The sequence below is a fragment of the Paramisgurnus dabryanus genome, chromosome 15, assembly GCF_030506205.2.
Source record: "Paramisgurnus dabryanus chromosome 15, PD_genome_1.1, whole genome shotgun sequence".
Lineage (NCBI taxonomy): Eukaryota > Metazoa > Chordata > Actinopteri > Cypriniformes > Cobitidae > Paramisgurnus > Paramisgurnus dabryanus.
The window spans coordinates 8,548,886-8,567,277 of NC_133351.1; the positions used below are offsets into that span (position 1 = coordinate 8,548,886).

At 37.8% G+C, this 18,392-nt stretch overlaps 1 protein-coding gene across 2 annotated transcripts in view; it reads left to right on the forward strand.

The window, feature by feature from the left end:
* Positions 1-4,865: 4,865 nt before the first annotated feature.
* The window catches only part of nab1b (NGFI-A binding protein 1b (EGR1 binding protein 1)), a 31,160-nt gene continuing 17,633 nt past the window's right edge, over positions 4,866-18,392 (forward strand). For both annotated transcript variants that reach the window (XM_065252128.2, XM_065252129.2), the window contains exons 1-4: positions 4,866-5,279; positions 11,397-12,205; positions 13,922-14,055; positions 16,586-16,637. In XM_065252128.2, coding sequence (XP_065108200.1) covers positions 11,399-12,205; positions 13,922-14,055; positions 16,586-16,637 — 993 coding nt within the window. In that variant the 5' untranslated portion in view covers positions 4,866-5,279; positions 11,397-11,398. The remainder of the gene's footprint in view (positions 5,280-11,396; positions 12,206-13,921; positions 14,056-16,585; positions 16,638-18,392) is intronic.

Sequence of the window (18,392 nt, forward strand, 5' to 3'; positions counted from 1 at the left end):
CAAACCATTCGTGGACCCCATTTACTTCCATTGTAGGAAAAAAGAGTACTAAGTAAATGGCATCCAGGAAAGGTTTGGTTACAAACATTTCTTAAAATATCTTCCTTTCTGTTCATCAGAACAATACATTTATACAGGTTTGTAACGACATTAGAGTGAGTAAATGTAATGATGACCGAATTTTCATTTTGGGTGAACTATCCCTTTAAAATTGTCACTTTGTAGGTGTTAGCAAAAATGTGCCATTTTGGGTGTGTGCTTTTAAATGCAAATGAGCGTGGTTGGATAGGGCAGACTAATGCAGGGTTCACACCAGACGTATTAGACGCGGCAAGCGCGAGGGATTTACATGTTAAGTCAATGCAAAGACCAGTGTTGGGAACGTTACTTTAAAAAAGTAATTAGTTATAGTTACTAATTACTTCTCACAAATAGTAACTGAGTTAGTAACTCCGTTACATTATTATAAAAGTAATTAATTACCAGGAAAAGTAATTACTGCGTTACTTAAAAAAAATTAATATTTCAAATAACTTGAATGCCCCTTACAAAATTAAATATGTTAAATGACTAAAATGGATACTAAAGAGAAATCACTAATTTTGTGGCAGCATGTGACGATGTGAGGTGCTTTATTAGATCAGAATTACTTGCCACAGACGTGGAGAGACTTTTTCTTCATGGGCATAAGTTGCACATTACACAAACATTCCTGCCTTTCACCTCAACAATGGAAAAGTAGTGCTTTATACTTCGTGTTTGCGTCCGCTACCTTTGAGCTTGTTGTACTTGCCATCGCCCTGTCGCCGTTGTTTTCGGAGTGATTGATGCGCGATGACCGGGCTGCATGTCAGTGCCTTGAGATGGGGCACAGTCAGCAGCAGCACCGCTGCTCGTTGAGAAGACAAAATGACGCGTATTTTCATGTCAGTCTACAAAAGTCTCCAACCACGCCAGAAAAGATAGCTAGATTTGTCCTATAAAGTCGCTAAAGTGATAGAAAGTTGCTAAATCTAGCGACAAAGTGACCAAGTTGCTCAGACTTTTTTACACTGCTGCTCGCTCCTCTGACTTGGCCTGCGCGTGTGGGCGGGCCTTTTTGTGAATTCTGCCTCTGGTTGGCTACCGATGGAAATTAAGCCAATCATCATTCGTTATGTTTCTCACAACACACACAAGAGAAAAACAGTGTTTGGCTGAGAGACTGTAACGATAACGGCGTTATAACGGGGGAAACAGTAATTTATTTGATTACTCGTTACTGAAAAAAATAACGCAGTTACTAACGCCAATTACTTATAACGCCGTTAATCCCATCACTGGCAAAGACGCATATTAGGCATCCTGCGGCACAGTACATGCGGTAAGCGTGGCACAAATGGCACGGAATGCGCAGAGCGCATGGCACATTCAGCGCAAATTGAGACACGCGAGTTGAAAAATCTGAAATTCGGCCGAATTCCGGGCCTTGTTAACCAATCAGGACCTTGCTGAAGTAGTGACGTGATTACAGGAAGCGAGCGGAGTGGTGGAGTCTCTGCGGAGTCGCAGCAGTCCCTCCCATCACACAAATTTCCACGTGAATGTCTCGAATGACTAGAATTTCATGAAGCGAATGAACTCAAATGTTAAAGCGCCCAACTACACGCGAATAGCATGTTTTTGCCGCCTCTACTGCGGCTGGTGGAAATGCACCATAAGGGGCGGTATTATCCCCCTCTGACATCACAAGGGGAGCTAAATTTAAATTACCTATTTTTTCACATGCTTGAATAAAATGGTTTACCAAAAATAAATTACTTTTTTCTTTTTACATTTATTAGGTTGATTGAAGCACTGGGGACCAAATTATAGCAGTCAGATTTTCATGATATGTCCCCTTTAAACGTACAGTATAATTACACTGTAACAAGGACACCGATTTTTTATTGTATATGTACCGAGATATCTTACAGAGAAAATGCATATAACACCTGTAAGTCCAACTCAGATCAGTTTTAATCCCCTTTGTGCTATTTCAAGCTTTTTATATACAACAACTTGTCACTGGCACAGTTGGCTTTCTTAGAGTCAATGTGGCTGCCATCTGTCAATCGACTGTCAAAACAGAAATATGTAATATTTTTCCTGCCAGCGTTTTTTCATCATTTATTTTGGCATTGTACTGTTACATATATCATCTTTCCAAAAATCTTTTCCGTTTGTCTTTGTGCATCAGGGGAATAAAGAAAAAGAAAATAATCAAGCATGCATGGCATCGTCACTGGGCTGCTAGCTGTTGCTGGCCTACTTCCTAAAAATAGAATGTAATACCAAGGCAGATTCGAAGATTTTTTTTACTGTACTCCTCTCTCTCCCTGTCGCTCTCTCACCCATTTTGGCATCCCCTGCTTCGCCATACCCAACCTCCACTTTCTCTCTTTGTGTATCTCAGTATCACTCCTAACACCCTCACTTATTAGTAGGCACAGTGAAAGTGTTGTTTAGCTATTTATATCATTAACTGTGACATGTAAGTATATTAAACAAATTCTGTTGAGAATATTGAGATATTTATGTGTGAATGTTTTATTTGCATTTGGATGATATATACAACCACATTTAAAATATGCATTATGTACAAATAGCTTAGTCAGCAATGATAAAATATAAACACAAATATGCATCAGGGTTTTTTTTACCTTGCATACTATAATTTATCATTTTACCCTTTAGTAAGGATGGAGGTGTGTCATCTAACCTCTTCACATTGGCATCTGGAATCATGGTCATTTTTTGTGATTTACTGTTTTCTACATAAAATTATCAAAATATCACAGGGTCTGATTGGACGAATGGCCTGTGAAGTCAGCAACTAAAGATATCATCACTATTCTTTTCTTTTGTTTATTTTCATATCCTAACAATGCATGATTATGTTACATTTTACTATGTGCATTTTCCATTCTGTCTATATCAAAATACACCTTTGAGCCATTTTTGGCTTGTGACCCACTGAAAGCCGGGGCGCACACGTTTTTACTTGCATGAAAAGGATCTCAGCCATAGTCTTTGGTCATGGGTGTCTGATGCAGTCTAATCCAGCGGCGATATTATGTATGTGTGTGTGGAAAGGATTAGAGCCAGCTGAATCACTGTGTGTGGGAGTGTAAATATCCTGAAAGAGGAGTGTGTAGTGGCTGCATACAGGACCACGGCCCCTCCCATCTTTCTTTTCAGTCCTCTTCCTGTGGCAGACCCCAAAATGTGTCTGTGAGAACATCCCTGAATGGAACACTGCATATGAGCACCGAGGAGCAGCTAGCTGGATGTGCAGAGGGGAGAGGTTTGTTTTGGTTGAGTCATTGTAACAATAAAAGCCCTTCAGTATCAATCCCCATATCGAGAAGTTTTCTTGTTCCCGATGGGTTTTCATAAAAAGGGCTACATAAGGACCACACTCAAAGACAGCGTGCACATCTGTGCAAGTTCAAAAAGGACTTGTGTTTGCAAGACAAGCACCATATTCATACAGTGTAAGATGTTCAGGTTAAGGTCTGTTTCAAAGTACATCCAGAATTAATTTAGCTTGAGCTGCTCTGTGATTTTATTTTTTATTTTGTTTTATGAATAATAATCTGAGCCTTTGGCGTGCTACCCAGTTGAATGTGACTTGCTTACTGGAAGAACAAATGTCATTTAGTTAATTTGACTTCAGTGTGCAATGCATCATTTAAAATGTAACCAGCATCATTGTAATAAAGTATGTAAGGACTGAAGTGCAGTTGGTACCCTTATTTGCATTACAAAATTTACTTTCTTGTACAATTTATTGTAGTGTTATAAGTGTTTTTTGTCATGACAAGAGCTTCAGGCAATGCATTTAAGCATTTAATATTTAAAAAACGAAATGCACTGTTTTTGTTCTTACAAGCGCTGTGTTTTCCATCATATGCAATTATAATTTTTCTTTAAGTGTTATCTTTTTTCAGTGTTGTCTTTATTTTATTATTTAAGACCTTCCTGCGCTAGTCCCTTCAATAGTCCCAAGTGTACTTTACATTTATGCATTTGGCAGATGCTTTTATCCAAAGCAACTTACAGTGCATTCAAGATATACATCTTACCAGTATGTTTTCTTAGGAATCGAACCCACACCTTTTGCTCTGCTAACACAATGCCCTTCCAGTTGAGCTACAGGAACACCAAGGGCTGAAAACCAAGGACACAGGTTTGGCGTGAACACTGGTGGGTTGAAGCATCAACTAAACATGTTTTATTAATCGTAATATAAATATTAAGCTTATAATTGATACTTTCTCTTCAAGTTTTACTTTAGTATTTTCTTTCATTATAATTTATAGACCCACATGTACTATTATATCTAACCAAATCTTCAGAGGGTTTCATTTTTAAAATATAGGTTATTTTTGAGTTGGCTTTACAAAGATTGCATATCGAAATTCACCTAAAACACTATTGTTCCCCATCAAATGCAAAGTTTCTCTTATTCAGAATTACTTCTTTAATTATACTTTAAAGACCCACGTGCACTGAAATCATAATTAACTAAATCCTCTGAAGATTTCATGTTTAAAGTAATACATTATTTATAAGTATGCTTGTTTATCTTACAATATGGTCATCAGTTCTGCAATACTAAAAACGGAATCGGTAGGACTAATAAGATCTGAATCTGGGCCAGCTGTAATGCAAAAGGACTCTGTGTGACAGCTTGTGGGCAGCAGGTGAATTTACACTTGAGGATGGGAGGGGGCAATTATAGCACAGGTGTGGGCGTACAGGCGGCCACCGAACCGTACGCGTCCGTCATGCGCACGATGGGGTATTTTTGAGTAGGGTTAACAAACACGATAAACGTCCATGCATGTAGCCTATATGTGTGCGGCGGTGCACGCGCGGCTGATATGAGGTTTGGTATTCCATGCAGCAGCCTCCCACGCGCCGCTACCGCCCACGCCAGGATCTGCGTCACGCAGCCGCGTGGGAGTGAGAGAGCAATGTAGCAAGCGCGGAATATCCCAATTCTGGCAGTAGGGGAGAGAGCGGAAAGCGACTAGTTTGAGAGTCCCTCTGTTTGTCGGTAGTTTAAACGAAAGAGTGCGCGAGAGTCGAACAGTTGAAGTACGCGACTAGCGCGTGACAGAGGCATTCTCTCTCGCGCCAACGGGACGTCAGGTGAAACGTCGTCCAGTTGAACGGAGCATCGTCAGTTGTAACTTTTTCGATTGTGGAACAAGGAAAGAGTGTTTGGGAGAAAAAACTAAGGCAACAAAAAGGTACGTTTCGCAGTTTTTCATTCAGTCTGGTGTAAATGCACTCAAGGACTGGGTTTGAGACCGTATGTTTCGTGCAACTTTGCTGCTCGTGCGCTTGTGTTTTGCCGTCCATGTGCGCGCCGTGCACACCGGACAGCGCGAGATACCGTTTGTGTATCGCCTTGTGGGCGGTTGTGTGCCGACAGCATCCTTACTTCCCAGTGTAGTTTTCCTAATACTTCCCAGTTGGCTTGGTTGTGCAATACCCTTTGAACGTGTTGATGCTGGGACGTTAAAAGAAGAAATACGTTTTTATCAACGAATTGACATCTCTGTTATCATTTTTTATTTTAGATAATAGTTTTAAAACTATTTCTACTACATACTATATAGTTTGTAAACAATTTGAAAGCGTGCACGTGTATGTATTTATGTACAGTGTGTGTATGAATATATGAAGGGTACACATATATAAAGACATTTGCTGTAGTTATGCAGCTGTTTGCCAGTAACTTACTGTAGATCATTTAAATGTATGTTATTTACTGGCAACAGTTTGTTCAATAAACTATAAAAAAATAAACAAACATTAAAAAGTCTTTGTCTATACAGAATAAAACTATAATTTCTGGGAACCAGAAATCCCCATCAACTTTTTTCCTTCAGATTTTAGTTCCCAGAATGCTTTGCATGATGTTGTTATTTTAGTTTTATTCTGTAAAGACAAAGACTGTTAATATTTAATGTTCATTTAACTTTGAACAAACTGTTGCCAGTAAACAACATACATTTAAATCTACAGTAAATTACTGGCAACCAGCTGCACTATTTCTATAGACATTTTTAACAGTGTTAAATGTTAATTTTATATTTTTATTATTTGACATATTTACATACATAATATCCCTTCTTAATTATTATTATTCCCATAAACGTCATTACGCTTCAAGTTGATGCCTTCTGTTTTGTTTTTACTAGCAGTGTTTTAAATGAGGTAATTGGAAATTTTATTCTGTATTGTATTTTCTGTGTCTCGTGCATATGACTCATTGTTTACCACCTCACATCATTAGACCCTCCAATAGACCTTCTCAGATATTACTAATATAAATGCAGGGGGGTGAACTTTTGTCATGCCGGTTTTCCTCCCCATGTTGTCTCAAACAGACCCTGTAATGAATCATATTTAAGTTACTGTCAGCATTTAGGCTCTGTTGACATTGCATCCCTTGAGGCGCTTTCAGGCTTTACAGTGAAGAACATCAAGGCTTAAGCTGTAATTGAGTCAGTGGTCCTCATAATGAAACTAAGAGATTTAAAAGCAATGTTGATTACTTCGGTGAGAAGACACATATTGTAGAGTGTGCTATGTAACGAATAAGGGAATGAGTTGTATTTTTCCAGGTTTATTGCGATACACCTTGTGACGTGTAATGTGTCACCAACCTTTTAATGAGGTTAAAGTTGCATCATGTCTTTTATTTAAAGCTTCTTTAACCGTAAAGCCTATTGATTTTTTTGTTTTTAGAAAAGGTTGCCCTCCGAAATTTGTGGTAAACACTTCAGCTCAAGTCTTTAAAAAGCAAAGAGATCATACTTCTCTACTTTTTAGTTTTTTTTTTTTTTGACCCGACTGATCGATCTGCTATGCAATATAAGCTCCTTTTTTTATAGTTTTGTGCTGCTATTTAAGACTGATACCAGTGTGAATCCATTATTCATTGAGATTGATAAGAGGCCGCTGTTGGGTAACATGAACGCATGCTGTGAGTGCTCTCAGCATGTTGCATGAAGCCCTGGCCTCAGATCTTCAGCGTTACGAGTAGGGTGTGCTGGGGAGAACGAGAGTTTGGGATAAATTACTGCCTAAGTGCTATTCATGCTCACATTGAATTGGTTTCAACAAGGCACCCTTCACTTGGGTCTAGGCCTCCATCATCCATTAGAGTGGCAGGAACACTCTGCCGTTCGGCGGGGAGTCCTCATTAGACTTCATACATTCACTCTTCAGTACTTGCGCTTAGCCTCGCTGGGTTCCTGTTCTTACTCACTTCTGGTGCACTAATAGTTTTTATGACTCGTCGTCAGCATCTGTCATCTCGCAACGCCACTCAAGAATATCGCATTGACAATGTTCGAGACTTGATCTCCATCATAAGTGTTACATTAAATTAATGTATGAATTGTAGTGTGGAGTAAAATTGTAGAGTTTGATGCAGATAATGATCATGATAGTTGTTCCGTAGTGTATTGGTATTCAAATGTGTTGACACATTTTACAGCATACTGAATATTTTTGTATTATGAATGTTTACTTAATACACTTTAGTTTATATGATTTTGTGGCATTTTGGGGTAAAAGTGTTCGGTGAGCGACGGTGACACAATATGCAGTTTATACTGTGCTTTTCAGTGATACTGTGCAATGCAAATAACTTTGCTAATAAACTCGAATGGATGTTTTTATTTGTTTGCTGAGTTATCGATATAAAGCAATACGCATACTGGAATAGCCCAGGTGGTATACAACAACTTTTATTTTCGCGTAAATGTAAATGTTTTGGGGAAATATTGCAATATATTGCTCTGGGCCGGTTTCCCGACAGGGATTAGACTATAGTCCTAGTCTAAAACAAATGTAAAAGCTGTCCAAACTGAAAACAACTTGAACTGACATATCTTAAGTGCCCTTTGTTCTGCCTCAAAATGCACACAAGTAATGTTTTTAAGAAGCATGTCTGTTAAAACTAGCTATATTTCCTAAATAAACTAAGGCCTAGTCCTGCCTTAAACTAATCCCTGTCCGGGAACCCCCCCTTTAATGTATCGAACCATAACACATGTACCTATGCAACCTTTGTCAAAGCAGGTTTTTTGTAATTCAAAATAAGAGGACACATAATGTACTTAGAGAAAATATTTGATGTTTATGAGGGGTTCAGTGATGTCACGTTGACCAAAATCATGAAATGGTGGACTCTTCGGCATCTACAGTATGGGAGAACAGGACCGAAAGTACCAATTTTAAAAGATAATGTTTTAGACAGATATATTTTTTTTGCTGTGGTCAGTAACTCACCAGTGTGGTTTTTCAATACCAGATGGAATTTTGAACAAATGTAAAACGACTTCAGTATAATTTCCCTTTGAACATTAGGGAGCGCATTATTACCGTTGACAATGCAGCAGGGACAAAAGTAACACACATGGTGGGTTAAAAAGTAACACAACAAAACAAGATAGATTTTTGTGTTACACTTGTTTTTAGTAAATAGACATGACCATGACCTGGTTAATATGTAACTGCAAACATATTTTGTCATTTATCTTTGTAAAAAATTCATTACATTTTCATTTTAAATTTCAGTTTTATCAAATATTTCAAAAGCAACCGACAGTACAAACTTGAATTGTTGAGAATAAAAAACACTATAAAAATAAAATTATGTTTGAACACTATGAATATGATGATAATAATAATAATAATATTGATCAGATGAAACGAGAAACACAACGCATTATAAGAAAAAATGACAGCTTTAGGAATTTACTTATCATGGTTGAAAACACCTTTATGGATCTACACGTGGAAAACAATGAGTAAATAACGCAATATTTGTCAGCTCTATTAAGAGTTTGCGTGCTAAAGATGCTGTCATAGTTTGGGATGCAAATGTTATCAGGTCTCGGAGAAAATCGCTTTGTTACTTTCGTCCCACGTAGGGTTGTAATGGTATGAGATTTCCACGGTATGATAATTGTCTCAGAAACTATCACGGTTTTGCGGTTTAGCGGTATTAAACACTTATTATTATTATCATTATTAGCTACAATGACCCTTAAATTAATAAAAAACAGATAGGGGTTTTGGGTTGAACATATGGTCTATTATATTAAACTTTTTTGGAAGAAAAAATAAACTTTAGAAAAAAGTAAACTTTGATTCTTAATCTTTTTTTATTCTTTTAATTTTATTATTTTAAATAAAATGATAAAATACTCATTAAATTCTCTCAGAGCTGCTCTGGATATATTCATTTGTTCACATCGTCATATAGTGAGTGAAATGTATAGTTTTTATTATATGGCCTAAGTATATTCAACTTAAATTGATCTGTAATATAAATCACTTAAATGGGCTTTAGTGCTTTTTTGTCCAGCCACTCTTAGTCCACATTTCTTGCGAACTGGATAGCCATCTTCAAGGAGTTCGTTTTTCGTATAACTAAAGTATTCCCATATTGTAGATTTTAACTTTTTTTCTGGTGGGGGACAGGGGATATAATTTGTAGTCTCTGACATTTCATTTGCCGTACTTTAATGAATGGAGTCTAGCAGTCGCACCGAATGAAGTTTCATGTGCGTAGTAGCGCAGGTGAGATCTGATTTAATTTTTGCCAAAACCGTGTATAAGCAAATGTTTACGGTATGATAATCGTAAAAGTTAATATCAAGGTATACCGCCATACCGATATACCATTACAACCCTAGTCCCATGTTACTATTGCCCCGGTTCTCCCCTATATTTCTTCCAGTATGTTGCATGGACATATATGCAAATGCGTTACCTAATTCATTTACTAACCCAAATTGAGATGCATAAGGACATAAACATGTGTTTACAAATTCATTAAATGTTTTTTTTTTTTATGAATGCTGAATCTGCACTTGCACGTTGTCACTCACTTGTGGATACTGACATGTTCATGTGAACTTTGTGAATATTTATCTGCTTTCGTTAATGTGAATAAGGTTACACATTGAATACATTCATATTAGTAATATTAATCCATAGACTCATTAAATATCAACTTGGGCCTCACGATACTATCCATGCCACGATACATGGGTTGTGGTACAGCATGCCAGAGCATGTTGCGGCACAATACATATTGCAATATATTATGGTGCTTTTAAAAAAACAATGAACCGAAAATGAGCTGATAATGCAACTTCTTTGTACCTCCTCAATCTTAAAAATAAAGTGCATTATAAAAGTAAACAAAATTCTTAACACTACCAAAATGGATAAAACAATCTGGAGGGTTACTTACTCAAAATATTTAAGTTTTACTTGTTGATGTTTTATCATTGTTTAAAATGTCAACATACATAAAAGAAGCCAAGCTAATATAAAAATATATAATTAATAAATATTAAAATTGAGAATAAAATCTGTTTTGGCAGGCAACTCACAGATGTGCGAGACCACTGCTCTAAAATTGTTCGCATGACGTATTAAATGTTTTTTTTTAAATGTACTAAAGAAAATTGACACACTATGGTCAAAAATGTATCATCAGTTAGCTTTTTCAATATTGTTGCACAGTCCTAATACCAAACAACACAACACACTATCTACTGGTGTTGGAAAACATACTGTGCCTTTTCCCAATCTTTGGTATCATATAATTTCCAAACTTTTATAGCTATATAATTTCTAAAACTCATCTCGCACAACTTGCAAATGAGCAAACAAAGTGAGTTTTGCTACCATATTAGTATGCATTACAGTGTCTCTTACAAAGTTTGCTGAGAGTATTATGCGCGGTTGTATGTTTGGCATCATCGTATAATCCTCGGATCCTTTTAAGGAAGAAGTGGGTGAATTAAAGTGAAATGCAGAACTGTATCACTTTAGCATGCACACCTACTGGCCCACTCCCACACAAAACTCCATTACCCCACCTCCCTCCCCTGCAGCCAATCTCGCTCTCGTTGCGGCTGCTGTGGATCAGATCCTGATAGTGCCAGCTGTAGAACCGGGATCCCGGCAGAAACAAATGAGGCCTGTGCCGAGAGAGCCCACCTACGCTTGCTGCAGAGGTGGAGTGTGGCATGTGACACTCCCAGCAGTTCAGGAGCCTGACAGGCACACTGTTATAGTCTTCAATACAGCCACACATTTCTGCCTCCCTCCCACCCTCAGTGGCAATGTCATCTATTTTTTAGCTCTTTTGATTTTGACCTGCTTCCCTTTTTTGTTGTGTGTGAGGTTGATATTATATTTACATTTAATTGAACACTTCAGGGAACTTTTATTATATGGCTCACAACTGTCCTGTCACTGTTCTTGCATTTTTAAAACTCAGCCAAATGAAAGAGTGAAACTAATATTTTTCCTTTCATCTCTTTTAGGTATGGCAGCGACTTTACCAAGAACCCTTGGAGAGTTGCAGCTCTACCGCATTCTTCAGAGGGCCAACCTGCTTTGTTACTACGACGCTTTCATCCAGCAGGGCGGCGACGATGTTCAGCAGCTGTGCGAGGCCGGTGAGGATGAGTTCCTTGAGATCATGGCGCTCGTGGGTATGGCCAGCAAGCCCCTACACGTCAGACGCCTACAGAAAGCACTGCGTGACTGGGTCACAAACCCAGCCCTTTTCAATCAACCCCTCACATCCCTGCCCGTCTGCAGTATTCCTGTCTATAAGCTGCCTGAGGGGTCACCTACATTGTTGCCAGGTAACGGCGCGCGTGGGGAAACTCAAAGTGTGAAAGTGCCCAAATGTTTAGCGACTGCTTGCGTAGACCCTGGAAAAGGAGAAGCGGGCAACGGAAGTTCTTCTGCGACAGTTTCGCCCCTCCAGAGCGGCAGCGAGCCGCGGTTTTGGGCCAGTCACGGCACGGAGAGCGAGCACAGTCTGTCCCCTGCAGATCTGGGCTCACCGTCTTCTCCCCGGGATGGGCTAGAGGTGCTGGACGCGGCCGCGGTACAGTCCGTGGCGGAGTGCGTGGAAAGAATCTCACAGACTTTGCCTAAAAGTGACCCGGGAGAGGTTAAAGAACTGTTGAAGGGAAATAAGAAGTTAGCCAAAATGATCAGCCACATCTTTGATATGAGTGAGGAAGATCCCCATAGAGAAGAGGAGATTCGCAAGTATAGTGCCATATATGGCCGATTCGACTCAAAACGAAAAGATGGAAAGCATTTGACCTTACATGAGGTACTTAAAATAAAGCTTTTATCACTTTGGATGCTTTTGGTATTTAAAATAATAATTCTGCTATATTTTTTAAGTGCTGGGCAAAGATTAATCACGATTAATCGCATAAAAAATAAAAGTGATTTTTTGGCATAATATATGTGTGTGCTGTGTGTAATTATTATGTATATATAAATACACACACATTCATATTTAAAGGAACAGTATGTAAGAAATTTATATCAATTAATCATAAAATGGCCCTGATATGTCCCTAGACATTAAGAAATCATTTTCATTTCAAATACTTATATCACTGACAATAGTGGTCTGGCCAGGATATTGTCATTTAAAAAGTGGAGTTGCAGCCCTCAACTGATGTTTATGTTGTCATTTTGTGTATTGGCCACCAGTTGTGTGATTGCAGTACCAGTTTTAGCCACAAGTTTTGTGATCGGAATACCAGTTTTGGCCACAATCCTACATACTGTTCCTTTAAAAAAACATTAATAAAAAAATAAAATATAAAATAATAAATAATTATAAATAATATAAATAATAATATTTATTTATTAAATCAATAATAATATTTATTTATAACATTTATAATATTTATTTATAATATTTATTTATTTATTTATTTATAATAATACACACACACACACACACACACACACACACACACACACACATATTATGCAAAAAAAAATCACTTTTATTTTGTAAGCAATTAATCGCGATTAAACCCAGCACAACTGTTTAAAAGGGGACATATCATGAAAGTCTGACTTTTTCCATGTTTAAGTGCTATAATTGGGTCGCCAGTGCTTCTATTAACCTAGAAAAAGTGAGCAAGATAAACCCAGTAACTTAGTTTTGGTAAACCATTCTCTGCAGGCATGTGAAAAAATAGGTCATTGAAATTTGGCTCCCCTTGTGATATCAGAATCGGAATAATACCACCCCTTAATCTGCACTATCCAACCACGGCACTGCCATTTAGTGCAGAGATCAGCTCATTTGCATTGAAAGGACACACCCAAAACGCCACATTTTTGCTCACGCCTACAAAGTGGCAATTTTAACATGTTATAATAAATTATCTATATGGTATTTTGAGCTAAAACTTCACATATGTACCAAAGATTTATTTGAAATCTTAACAAAGTCTTGTGAAATATCTCCTTTAAATGTTGTGAGGAAATTTCTGCTATCTTCAACATTCTACAGTAAAGTATGCATAACCTTTTAAAGTATTAAAATAATTCAGATATTGCAAACTTTTGTGATATGCATGCTTGTGATATATCTTGCAGCCCTAGAAGAAAGTCATGCATGTTTGAAATGAGATGAAGGCAAAGTTATAAAAAAATTAATAATTTATTAATTAATAATTATTATTTTATACAATAATAGACTTAATTTTACAGGTATGCTTATACATTTGGCAAGCACTTTTATCCAAGTTTCTTAAACTGCATTTAAGAGATACAATTTTTATCAGTAATTGCACCTTTGCATCAGCGCAATGCTCTTCCAAATGAGCTACAGGGACCATAATTTGAATTCAGTCATGTAATTCATTTTGGTCTTTTTCAGTCTCATCGGGATCATCCAATGTGCAACTAATGTAATTTACTTTGTAATTTACTTTGTAATTTACTAATGTAAAATAACTTTGCATATAAATTCCACATCTGCTATGGATTATTAAATGTGTCCCTGATTTTTACACAGCTCACAGTAAACGAAGCCGCAGCCCAGCTCTGTATGAAGGAGGTGGCATTGCTGACTCGCAGAGATGAGCTTTTTGGACTGGCGCGTCAGGTCTCCCGAGAGGTCACCTATAAATACACCTACAGAACCAGCAAGTAGGAACTTTCTTCAATAATCAAACACCACACTTCACTTTTTTTGTTGCACTATGTTTTTGGGGTTATTTATTTTGTGGATTTATATTATTTGCACTTTTTCTATGTTACTGGATTAATTGGATGTGATTAGCCTTTAAGCCAGCAAAATGATAGATAGCAAATGCATCAAGTCGAGAGCCGAGCCAGGATATCACGTCAGCTTTGTTAATGGCTTTTGTGTTAAAGTGTGAAGTATGGGACTGAGGTCTTTGGAGGGCTTGGAACACTCCCTACGAAAGGTTTTATCAAGCAGTCAAAAGTTGACATCCAAAGAGAACATACAGGTGTATCCTGGATTACCAGCCTTGCGTGTCAGAGAATGGAAAATTCCATTCGCAGTTACGTAATTGCAGTCGCTCATTGAAACCTTTCAATCAAGATTGCATCACAGCAGTGGACTGCGTGTTGCGAAAGTTATCTAGGCCAAGTTTTCTTTAAGTGTAGGTCTGACGTCATCATGAGATTTGCAAAAAAGCTACTTTGATATATTTAATATTGACTGAGTAAGGTCATGTCAAAGATTAAAATCAATGACTGAAATCAGACTTAAATGCTCTTTATCTCATCATTTGTGACCCGTGCTGGTAAATTGAGTAGGAATTCTGTTAACAAAAATTTGTTATGTTAATTTTAACTTTCTCTATTAAAAAAACCTTCAAAGCGATCGATGTATGATTTGTTGGAATCTGACAAAAAATGACAATTTTGAGAAAAATGAAGTTAAAAGAATTTTGAAGGTTCAAAAACAAAATCACTGCATCCATACCTTACAATTACAGGTAAAACTTTTAGATGTTTCACACACAAAGTCAAAAACTATCTATAGGAAAAAATGTATAATGTAACTTTTTTCTTTCTTTATTGTTTAATAAAGAGTGGGCAGCCACTCTTCAGTTTTTGGTAGCCCAAAATGAATGCAAGTAGCCCGAATAAAAAAGACATTACTTTTAATGTAGAATATTGAGACAAAACATCTATCAAAACACAAATAACACATATAAAATAATCAAATTACAATCATCAATACAAATATTTGCTTCTAAGTCACAGTTAAGAAAATGCCACTCGACGTTGAGGGACAGGGTGCCTCAATTAGTTTTCACCATGGGACAAATTTTGCCAATAAAAAGCCTACAGGGCCACTGACCACAATGCTTGCCCTGCTATTCTTGTTGTTGTTTTTGATGCTGTTGTTTGTTTAACAAACAAAAAATCTGGATGCAAGCCAACTGTTTCTGCTAATCTCCACACTGGATATACTCACCATAAAAAAAAATTTTCGATTAGAAAAATAGGGGCTACTGTCGCTTTAAGAGGGAATTATGCACGGAGTCACATACTGTATACTCCGGCTTTTTTCGCAATTCTCTTTACTGTGCACTTTATTTTCTAATTCTTGCATGTTTTAAAACCGAAAACCAAAATGTCAAGTAGATGGACACGCATTTCGTGTAAGCTTAAGCATTTTGGATGGTTCACCTCTTAGAAAACGTACAAATAAAGTTAATTTTAGATGTTTAATGACTATTTGGAAAATTGGGATTGCTAGACGAGGGCTAAATGTACTTATTTTTATGAAAACCTCAATTTCGACTAGGACTGTCATGGTTATGAATTTTGGCTGTCTGTTAATTGACGAGTAACTTGTGACGATTATTACAATTAATTGCCTGTTTTAGGGCTTTGATGGTTATGACGATTAATTGTCTGTTTTGTTTCTTTGACATTCAATTTCCATAATTTTTTTTGTTCATGAAATAATTTTCACACATTTTTGTGATTATTTAAATTAAATCTTTTGCAAGGTTTAGGCAGTAAATATTAATACACAACACATATTTAAAAGTAATCTGACACAGTCTCGTTTATACAGGTGCTGCAGCTCCCCCTTGTGTTTTTTAAGAGAGATGTGCAATCATCGCGGTGATCTGAAATCATCGCAATGAGGTCAGACAATCGCGATGAGACGATTATTTAATCATTGTGACAGCCCTAATTTCGACCAAAAAAATCAACATTTATACTTTCTTTTGCCTTTAGCTCAAAATTAGATGTGCGCATTTTGAATCATTTTGCTAGCGTGGGTCACATTAAATTATGAGACTTTAGTCTGGATTTTACAGGCGGGGTGACATTGTTTTCAGAAATACATTTCATTGCAATACTTTGTCCTGAAAATGAATTATTTCCAAATGAGACAACCAATTCAAATGTAAATCAGCCTCACGTTGGAAATTAAAGATTTTAAATGAAACATTAATTTGTATAGTGCCTTTCACAATGCATGTAGTAACAAAGGCAGGTTTACTAAAAATGTTTCTACATTACAAAACCAGAATAGTCTGTTATCAAAGGACAGGCGATTTCAGAAATCCAAGATTATTGTTTTTATTGATTTAATGTTAGGTAAATTTAGGTACAAATTGCTAATATTGGTTCAATTCCTAGCATTTTATCCCTGCTTATATCCCTTTTTTCTTTCCTGCAGATCTCGATGTGGAGACAGAGATGAGCCGTCCCCGAAGAGGATCAAAACAGAAGTAAGTAAAATTACTTCACAATCTCTTTACTTCTACACAGTCTATACGGACCTGAACTAAAGTTTCCAACAGAACTTTTCAAGTGGGTTTGTTACCGTCGCGCGTCGAGTTGCAGCGCCAACACCAGCATGCAAGGAAATAGTGGGTAGGAGGCAAGATTGACACTGGGTGGGTCCAGTGGCTTTTGTTTGCATAGCTGCCTGTCTGCATGCTGAGATGTGTAGGAAGTCTTTGCAGGAGCGTGCGGGGGAGATCCATCAGGATTGCCTGTCACGGTGTAGGGAAAAGGTCAAAGTTCAGCCTGCAGAAGTTACAAAGCGTCAGTGTTCGCGAGCCCACTCCCTCAATCACACCTTAAATCCGTATTTAGCGTCTCATTATTTTTCCATAACCCACACCTCCGTGACTTTATCAGAGATATACATAGCAAACTGATTCCTTTGTGCTCTGCTTTTGTATCTATGGCAGCTGTCCATTCAGGGCTCTCTTGTGACATATTTGATTACCGTCCAGTCTTTAGATCTTTTAACATCCCACATCAATGTTATGGGATGGGCTGGTGTCTCAGAAAGTGCAGATGGTTACCCGACTCACCTCTGCTTTGGTTTCAGTCTGCGTACGTACGGGCACAGGCATGTGACCGTCTCGGAAAATCGGTGGTTATTACCCACCCCGCCTCTAATGAGAAATGAGTACGCTTGTACATCGCTGTCAGACTGTGGCAAATTACTGGGTGCATCCTTTTTCCCCCTAATTTGCATTGTTACTCACTTAATATTGCTTTTACGTCACTTTAAGAAGTCATGTTCCCACACTTGATGCTATGAACAGAATTGTTTTGGAAGCCACTGTTTCCTAATAACCCAAAAATAATTACTGATAATTTAAATAATATTGAAGCTAAGTTAGTAGCATTGTTGCTTTAAAAAGTTTGCTTCATGTTCTTCGAATTGCAAACGAATAAATCACACAATCGCTTGAGGATGAATTTTCCACGTTTAACTAATATCAAAGGTTTAACATTTATTAGTAAGAAAAAGCAACCCCCCCCCCCCCCTCCACTGTCCCTGTCTGGCCTCGACTCTGCCCACACTACACTCCCATCCACACCAATAAGAATAAGCCACTCGCCCACATGCACCCAGACAAGGTCCAAATGAGATCAGTTGCGCGCCTACCCGTATTCTTGATGTAGAAGTGACATCATTACGTGGGTGCGCTTGGAATCACCCACACCCATGCATTTGCGCAGATACCGCAAAGTGAAAAGGGGCCGAGTCTTGAGGTACATGCGTATACACGCAGGCAAACAGACGTGTGCACCTTTGTTTTTAAGATCAGCCTCTGTGTCACGCATGAGTAGATCTCTTGACTATTAGGAGTGGCTCGGTGACTTCATTGTTGCAGTGCGAGTGTTGGCAAACTTGCGTCAGAACTGTTAGTAACAGTTAGCTCTCCGCCTCAAACCCAACACCCAGCTAGCAATGAAAAGACTGGAATGTTTTGCTAGTTCGTAGCTATAGTGATGCGTGTAAACATTTGGCATTTTCCTCCTGTAGTGACTTGGACGTGGAGGCACGTCATACAAAATGTTTAGGATGCGGCGTGCCCATTGATTATACATCTTTGTACGAAACTCATCCGGACATAAGTGGAGTGACCTTCATTAGATATAATCTGACCTTTTTGCTCGAGAGGAATGAAGTGTTTTTACTCCATGTCTGTGAAAAATGAGTGCCGCAAATTATGCTTTGA